This window comes from Corythoichthys intestinalis, chromosome 1 (assembly GCF_030265065.1).
Source record: "Corythoichthys intestinalis isolate RoL2023-P3 chromosome 1, ASM3026506v1, whole genome shotgun sequence".
NCBI classification, from domain to species: domain Eukaryota; kingdom Metazoa; phylum Chordata; class Actinopteri; order Syngnathiformes; family Syngnathidae; genus Corythoichthys; species Corythoichthys intestinalis.
The window spans coordinates 75,229,801-75,238,878 of NC_080395.1; the positions used below are offsets into that span (position 1 = coordinate 75,229,801).

The following is a 9,078-nucleotide window of genomic DNA, read 5'->3' on the forward strand; positions in this document are numbered from 1 at the left end:
ATGTGAAGAAATGAGGGAAAATAAAAATGAGATGAATGTTGTGGTTCCTGTATGGTGTTTTTGTTAACTGTTATTTTGCACATTATTGAAAAAAAAACAAAAAACAATTTCTAATGATAATTAGTTTCTCATGTATGCCTTGTTTCAGTAAACGTAACGCCCAATGCATGTATAAAACCAATTGTGTTTTATTGTGTATTATAAGTCTAACTGCCAAAAGCAGCTTTCTTTGCATTTTTGTGGTTTTAGGAGGTCTGCCCCCCACCCCAAAAAAATAAAAATAAATAAATAATATGGCTGTGGTCTTTATGTCAGGGAGTTCTGGCAAGAAATTCTAGTCACTTTCACCCCTGTCTGTACATCCAATTCTGCAAAACCTATAAGCTGTTATTGTTACAACAATGTTCATACCACAGACTTTATACCAAAGGCATAGGTTTGCATATGGATGGTAGGGACATAACACTACCAACTTTTCGGTATGCTCAAATTGTCCCCACCAACTTAAAAGCACCCTTACTTGCATTATATAATGCCTTCAGTTAAATAGGTAGATTGTCTTCCCATATGCTTTGAGGACAGAATTGACCCTACCATTATTAACTAAAGTATTTTAATTATGTTCAGACTTAGATTTATAATTATTATCATTTATTTACAGTGGGGCAAATAAGTATTTAGTCAACCACGAATTGTGCAAGTTCTCCCACTTGAAAATATTAGGGAGGCCTGTAATTGTCAACACCGGTAAACCTCACCCATGAGAGACACAATGTGGGGAAAAAAAACAGAAAACCACATTGTCTGATTTTTAAAGAATTTATTTTCAAATAATGGTGGAAAATAAGTATTTGGTCAATACCAAAAGTTCATCTCAATACTTTGTTATGTACCCTTTGTTGGCAATAACGGAGGCCAAATGTTTTCTGTAACTCTTCACAAGCTTTTCACACACTGTTGCTGGTATTTTGGCCCATTCCTCCTTGCAGATCTCCTCTAGAGAAGCTGTTTTGGGGCTGTCGTTGGGCAACACCGACTTTCAACTCCCTCCACAGATTTTCTATGGGGTTGAGATCTGGAGACTGGCTAGGGCACTCCAGGACCTTGAAATGCTTCTTACGAAGCCACTCCTTTGTTGCCCTGGCTGTGTGTTTGGGATCATTGTCATGCTGAAAGACCCAGCCACATCTCATCTTCAATACCCTTGCTGATGAAAGGAGATTTTCACTCAAAATCTCTCGATACATGGCCCCATTCATTCTTTGCTTTACACAGATCAGTCGTCCTGGTCCCTTTGCAGAAAAACAGCCCCAAAGCATGATATTTCCACCCCCATGCTTCACAGTGGGTAAGGTATTCTTCGGATGCAATTCAGTATTCTTTCTCCTCCAAACACGAGAACCTGTGTTTCTACCAAAAGGTTCAATTTTGGTTTCATCTGACCATAACACATTCTCCCACTCCTCTTCTGGATCATCCAAATGCTCTCTAGCGAACCGCAGACGGGCCTGGACGTGTACTGGCTTCAGCAGGGGGACACGTCTGGCAGTGCAGGATTCGATTCCCTGGCGGCGCATTGCGTTACTGATAGTAGCCTTTGTTACTGTAGTCCCAGCTCTCTGTAGGTCATTTACTAGGTCCCCCTGTGTGGTTCTGGGATTTTTGCTCACTGTTCTTGTTATCATTTTGACGCCACGGGGTGAGATCTTGCATGGAGCCCCAGATCGAGGGAGATTATCAGTGGTCTTGTATGTCTTCCATTTTCTAATAATTGCTCCCACAGTTGATTTCTTTACAGCAAGCGTTTTACCTTTTGCAGAGTCATTGTTTCCAGCCTGGTGTAGGTCTACAATTTTGTCTCTGGTAAGGATGGGAATCGAAATCCGATTCCAATTCCGAACCGGTTCCTAGTGTTTTGAGGCCTCGACATCACAATGAAAAAGCCTTAACGATCCCTTTAACGATTCCTAAAGGCGCATATTGCATCGTGACTGTGTTGTTGTCCAGACGCATCAAACTAACATGGGGCCAAGAACCACCCACTCCAAAGTCTGGCAACACTTCACCAGGAAAGAGGGTGAAAATGAAAGGTTACGATGGTTTAGCACGAGCATTGCAGCCGCAAACATAACAATGACAGCACGTAGGTTCAAACGCTCGAAAGTGTGTCTTCACTTCACGAGGAAAAAATACAACAAAACGACTTGCAATCATTGCAAGGTGGAGATAACTGCATCGGGAGGGAAGGTGGAGATAACTGCATTGGGAGGGAATAGACTGCACTGTCGTCACTGAGACGCTAAGGCTTAGTCCTGGCTATACAGCTAGCTAAACTCCGAAACGACGATACAGAAGACGTTGGTATAATTTGCTGACTTTATTCAACCATCACTTGAAGAGTGAAACTAAAAATAGAAATGAAACAAATCAATTTCGTCCCCAATAACAAACAGGTTTGCATCAACGTAAATCAGCGATGATTAGCTGCTAATACAGTAATAACAAAATGGTTAGCATGCATTCGCTAGCATTAGCACATCGTTCAAACCACTACACAACTGGATTTAAGTGTCCAATCGCGAGTGGAAACACACAACAACAACACAAAAGATGATACATACAGGCGTTGCCTCTGTAGATATTTTACAAACATTAACAAAGAACGTAGGGTCGTAGCAGCCTTTCCCTCTCTCACTAACTCGCTAACTCGCTTGGATGCGGCATTTCTTCTTCTTCGCGTGTAAGTGCGCTCTTCTTCACGTGAGCGCATTCTTCTTCGCGTGAGGAAGCGCAAGGGCGCCCCCACTTGAGCGTGACAGCACCATAAAAACTAAAAGGCATGCATTTCAATATACTGGTAAATAATACACTTTAACAGGGGTCCCCAAACTACGGCCTGCGGGCCGGATACGGCCCGTCCCGACATTTGGTCCGGCCCCCTGAACAATACCAGAGAGCATTTTGAAATTTTTTTTTTTTTCCTCTCAATAGTGTTATTTATTTTCTGGCCTTTTTCTGTGAAGAATTCAGAGAGGGTAATTTGGGTATTATCTATTTGATTAATAGTGTTATAATTATTTATTATTATTAAATTATTATTTTTATTTTATCTACTTTTGTTCCGTGAAGAATCCAGAAAGGGTTATTTGATTGTCGCATTCTGAAAAGCAATAATTGTTTACATTTAGGCACTCCTGCAATCGTCACCCTTTCTCTGTTACAAACTGACCCCAGCCCCTCATCAGAGAAGGGAAAAGTTATGCGGCCCTCACTGAAAAAGTTTGGGGACCCCTGCAAGTTTAAAACATATTGCTAACGGCAGACCAACGACCTATATGCCAATATATACCAATATTATTTATTTCTATTAGAAAAATGTTTCAGTAAAATGTTACACATTCTTGTGCATTTGCCACTTATTGCCACAGTTAATATTGAGGCTTTGGGCTTCTTATGACCTCATTGTGAGTTTGTAAGGTTGTGACTTCTGATTAAACAAACTCGACGCCAATCAAAACGTTTGTTCTTCTTTTTCCCCAAATTAGAATTGATAAGAGCATTAATAAAGAATCGAATCGTTAAGCAATATCGATAATGGAATCGGAATCGTAAAAATCCTATCAATTCCCATCCCTAGTCTCTGGTGTCCTTCGACAGATCTTTGGTCTTGGCCATAGTGGAGTTTGGGGTGTGACTGACTGAGAGGTTGTGGACAGGTGTCTTATATATCGATAATGGGTTAAAACAGTTGCCATTAATACAGGTAACGAGTGGAGCCTCGTTAGACCTCGTTAGAAGAAGTTAGACCTCCTCGACAGCCAGAAATCTTGCTTGTTTGTGGGTGACCAAATACTTATTTTCCACTTTAATTTGCAAAGAAATTCTTTAAAAATCAAACAATGTGATTTTCTTTTTTTTTTTCACATTCTGTCTCTCATGGTTGAGGTTTACCCATGCTGACAATTGCAGGCCTCTCTAATCTTTTCAAGTAGGAGAACTTGCACAATTGGTGGTTGACTAAATACTTATTTGCCCCACTGTATAATGTGCCAGTCCATTTTTTCCCCCTCAAAGGCACGTTGGATTGGCTGATGACTAGACTGCGCAACCCTCACCCCACACACACGCACACAACCCTGACAAAAATACATGTCAACATGCTGCCTCCGTGAGAGCATGAGAGAGCATAATTAAAGACGCCATGATTTTAACTAGATATTATCTAGTTACTTTGTTCCAATCCAAAAACTCCGTGAAACATGGATTATCAAGTGTCAAGACATAGCTGTGAATGGCCACAGCAGACTTTTTGGGGATTTTATGGGTGAACATGATAATATAACAAGGGTCACAATGCCGAAATCACAGACATCAAGGAGTAACCTTTTTAAAATATTTACCCATTTACACGTTTTATTTTTCTTCAATTTTTCTTTGTTTGGATTGATTATTTATCATCTAAAATATCCGTGAAAATGCGACAGAACAAAAAAAAAAAAAAAAATCAATTAAGCGATAGCTAGAGGTAGATATCCGTGACCTATTTACAGACACCTTTTTTTTTTTATTGTGACGTAATTTCTTTAAAAGTTTAAAATATGCGACTAAATAATTTTATAAAGTCATTTTTTTGTTTGTTTTTTAACTAAATAATGTTTCTAAGCCAAAAATGATGGATATATCGAATAATAAATATAATTACTTATCTTCTTTTTATGGCTGGGTTGAAACAAAAGCAGTTGTGTCTGTAAACAGGGGTCTCCAGGGTAAAACGGACAAATTAACAATAATTCAAGGGTTTAATGCGCCATGAAACTGCTATGGCAGCATATAGACATATTGTTCTATCAAACACAACAGTTCTTTTGGCTTCAAATACAGCAGTTTGTTTTAAAGAGGGGTGCGAGAGTAGAAACTGCTTTTTAAGCCTTTTCTGTGTTTTCTGCCAATATACTGCAAATTAAATTTCTTTTATATGAAGCAAAGGGAAGTTCCCCCATTTTGAAAAATGGCTTTCTCCCATGTAAATAACAATTTGACTTTTTTCCTTTTTATGTAGGAACCTCATCAGCATATTTGAGAGCAATGTACCCCTGACCCCCGTTCACCCAATCTGCTTGGTCTTATTAATGTCCCATCCGCAGCAAAATGTCTACATGCAGTTTGTGAGGTTAAAGCGTCCCTCCCAACGTTGAGACCAAAACTACGCCCTTGCATAATACCACAAACTTGACTTACTGTATTTTACACAAGAAAAGGGACAAATTAAGCATGAAACAGCCACCCAAAAGCATTGTTAAAGGGTGCAAAGCGGTAAGTGCCCCAGTTTACCCTTTTGTGACAAACGCAAACAATGACATAATGATATTTGGGAGCCTATTACAAGTGTGTGTGTTGGGGGGTGGGATCGGATTGTATTTATAAAAACTAAATGTTTTTGTACATGCATCTATGCCAATGGCAAGTAGTAAAAGACAGAATGAATAAATGTTCTTTCGTTAGATGAAAAAAAGTACAAATTTGCCTCTTCTATCAACATTTTATGACATTTTTTTAAGTGGTGAGTCATGAGATGAGAAATTTAATTCCGACATAAAAATTGTAAGCAGTATTTTGTTTGAGTGATTTTTACTTTCATAAATTAATGAACATAAATTTGTAAAATGATATGTACCCATTTTTATTCATATTATACTCATTTTAAAAGGCCAGTAAAACTGACAAACATAATTGCTATCCTTTTGAAACCATTATTTCAATGTTTTTATCGTTTATGAAAGACTTAATAATCGAACTAAATATGACTTTTTTCCCGTCATCTTTTTAAATAGTTTGATATTCATGTAATATTTATTTATGTATATACCCTCTATTTTCAGTTATTGAATATTATCATCTGTGTCTTTTCATTTCGAGATATAGAGCACAGAATGTAGTTGATTACAATAACAACAAAGACAGGGATCATGAATATCATAGAGGTTATAAAATCACTGCATGACCACTTGTAGTTTAGAACGCACCCCTTGTTGGTCTTAGTGGATACATTTTGTGGACTTATCTGCAGAGAATAATTATTGTTGCTGTTCACTCACCCCTGGTCATGATCCTGGAAGGCTGAATAAATCCTCCTGGAATTCTTCCTGACACCCTTGTGTCTTTTGGCTGCAGACAGAGATCGGCTACTTCCGACCAAAGATTCTGAAACTGTACTCATGTTATCTCCTCTCAGTATGACTGTGTGGAAGGAACTGATCTGTGTAGCCACCAAAGCATCCCTGCCTCAGCAGATGAATTGAATGCACTTAAACATCAGGCCAATCAGTGACGTTCTGTACACTTAAAGGGCCAGTAACTGTGCCTTAGGTTGTGTGGATTTTTTTATTTATTTATATATTTATTTATTTTTGTCCCTTATAATTGTGTTTTCAGTCACAGTCATGGAAGTGTACATTATGAAAGAGGAATTTTGTTGCCAATTGAGTAGTAGGGGTGTGTTACATTTTCAATTGAATAGATCTTTTTAAAGTACATGAATTTTGTAAGTCTTTTAGCAAGTCTTTCTTTAAATCATCCAATGGGTGGCACAGCTATATCAGACCCTCAAAAAATCCAAGTGTCCACTTCATATTCTTAAAACGCTCTAAATACTCTAGTACAGAGGTCCCTGACATTTTTTGCACCATGGACCGGTGTGATGTGGGCCTCTTTTGCCCTTCACAATACACTGAATCATTTGGAAGCCTGACCTTAATTGTTTCGTTGAGACGGGTTTGTCCCATGTACAGTGTTGGCCGAAAGTATTGGCACCCCTGCAATTCTGTCAGATACTGCTCAATTTCTCCCAGAAAATAATAGCAAATACAAATGCTTTGGTAGTAATATCTTCATTTATTTTGCTTGCAATGAAAAAACACAAACGTGAATGAAAAAAAAAAATTCAATCATTATCATTTTACACAGGAAGACCCAACTTCTGACCCAGAGACATAAAAAAACCAGGCTGTAGTTTGCCAAAACTTACCTGAGAAAGCCAAAAACATTTGGAAGAATGTTCTCTGGTCGGATGAGAAAAAAGAAGAGCTTTTTTGGAAAAGGTATCAACATGGAGTTTAAAGGAAATAAAATGAGGCCTTCAAAAAAACAACAACACGGTCCCCACAGTCAAACATGGCGGAGGTTCCCTGATGTTTTGGGGTTGCTTTGCTACCTCTAGCACTGGACTGCTTGACCGTGTGCATGGCATTATGAAGTCTGAAGACTACCAACAAATTTTGCAGCATAATGTAGGGGCCCAGTGTGAGAAAGCTGGGTCTCCTTCAGAGGTCATGGGTCTTACAGCAGGACAATGACCCAAAACACACTTCAAAAAGCACTAGAACATGGTTTGAGAGAAAGTACTGGAGACTTCTAAAGTGGCCAGCAATGAGTCCAGACCTGAATCCCATAGAACACCTGTGGAGAGGTCAAAAAATGGCAGTTTTGAGAAGGCACCCTTCAAATCTCAGAGATCTGGAGCAGTTGGCCAAAGAAGAATGGTCAAAAATTCCAGGAGAACATTGTAAGAATCTCATTGATGGATACCGGAAGCAGTTGTTCGCAGTTATTTTGTCTAAAGGCTACCAAGTATTAGGCTCAGGGGTGAAAGTGGGCCAGAACGGTCAGGAACGCAGTATAAGATTCAGGGCCAGAACGCAGTTCCGGTATACAATTCAGGGCCGGAATGCTGTTCCGGTACACGGTGATTGGATTATGAAAATACGACTGCAACTGTCAAAACGCTATGTAAAAAAAAAAAAAAATAAGCTAAGCTGCCACACTTGCATTTCATCTCCAAGAAGAAAACAATCTACCAACATCAGATTTACATACACAAGTGTTAACAACAAGCATAATAAAGTGCTTGTATAGCGTAAACCGTTTCCACCAATATTCATTATTGTTTTTATTCCACGGAGGGCAAGGAGGTTTCCCCAGCTGCTGCAGTTATCCGAGTCTGACGATGATGAGTCACGTCAATGTGCGAATGCACGCAGCAAAGCAAAACGCCTGGACTCATTTATCCAATCAATTGGCTGACATACTGACATGTGATCAGCAGAGATAGCTCCGATTGGTTCAAATGTGCATGTTTGCTGGAACAGCATAAAAAAAAAAAATTTTTTTAAGTTGAATTGATGCGACAAAAAAAGGGCAATGAAAGAGTTGAGGAGGCTTATTTATCATATTTTGTTTTATTTGATCTAAAGGGCAGGTTCAGAGCATCTTGGCTTTCAATGTGCACTTTGGACTTTTATGTGTTCATTTATGTTAGGCTACTTATTCATTTCCTAATGATTTAAAAAAGTCAATGTTTGCGCGATCTTCAAAATATATTCCATTTCACTCTGCATTATCTAAGTCATTTGTACTTATTTTTCTGAGTGTATGTTACCAAGATTTTTATTCTTAAAAAAAATGTAAATGTTTAAACTAACTTTAATTTTAATATACATCCTATGTTCTTAAGTAGTTAAAATTGAGATTTGGCATTTAGTATGTGAGGAAATGAGGGAAAATAAAAATTAGGAGATGGAGGTTGGGGTTATTGCTCTTTTTGTTAACTTTTATTTTGCAAATCATTGAAAAAATACAATCATTAATGAAAATCAGTGTTTGTATGTGTTATATAAATAACTGTGCTAAAACAGTTTTCTTTGCATTTCATTAGTTTAAGAGGCTTGAGCCCCCCCCCCAAAAAAAAGAAAGAAAAAAATGAATAAAATTTCTGGCTCCGTGGCGACCTTCACGTCAGGGAGTTCCGGCAAGAAATTCTAGCCACTTTCACCCCTGATTAGGCTGAGGGTGCCAATACTTTTGTCCAGCCCATTTTTTGAGTTTTGTGTAAAATGATAATTATTTAATTTTTTTTCATTCTCTTTTGTGTTTTTTCATTGCAAGCAAAATAAATGAAGATATTACTGCCAAAGCATTTGTAATTGCAATCATTTTCTGGAAGAAATTGAGCAATATCTGACAATTGCAGGGGTGCCAATACTTTTGGCCAGCAGTCTATATATCTATATATGAACACTTACA

At 38.3% G+C, this 9,078-nt stretch overlaps 1 protein-coding gene across 1 annotated transcript in view; it reads right to left on the reverse strand.

Annotated features, from left to right (window-relative positions):
• LOC130918044 (transmembrane channel-like protein 3) overlaps positions 1 to 6,242 on the reverse strand; it is a 114,788-nt gene extending 108,546 nt beyond the window's left edge. Inside the window, exon 1 of the mRNA XM_057839916.1 lies at positions 6,096 to 6,242. Within this exon, the coding sequence (XP_057695899.1) occupies positions 6,096 to 6,217 (122 nt within the window). The 5' untranslated portion in view covers positions 6,218 to 6,242. The remainder of the gene's footprint in view (positions 1 to 6,095) is intronic.
• Between the last annotated feature and the right edge of the window lie 2,836 nt (positions 6,243 to 9,078).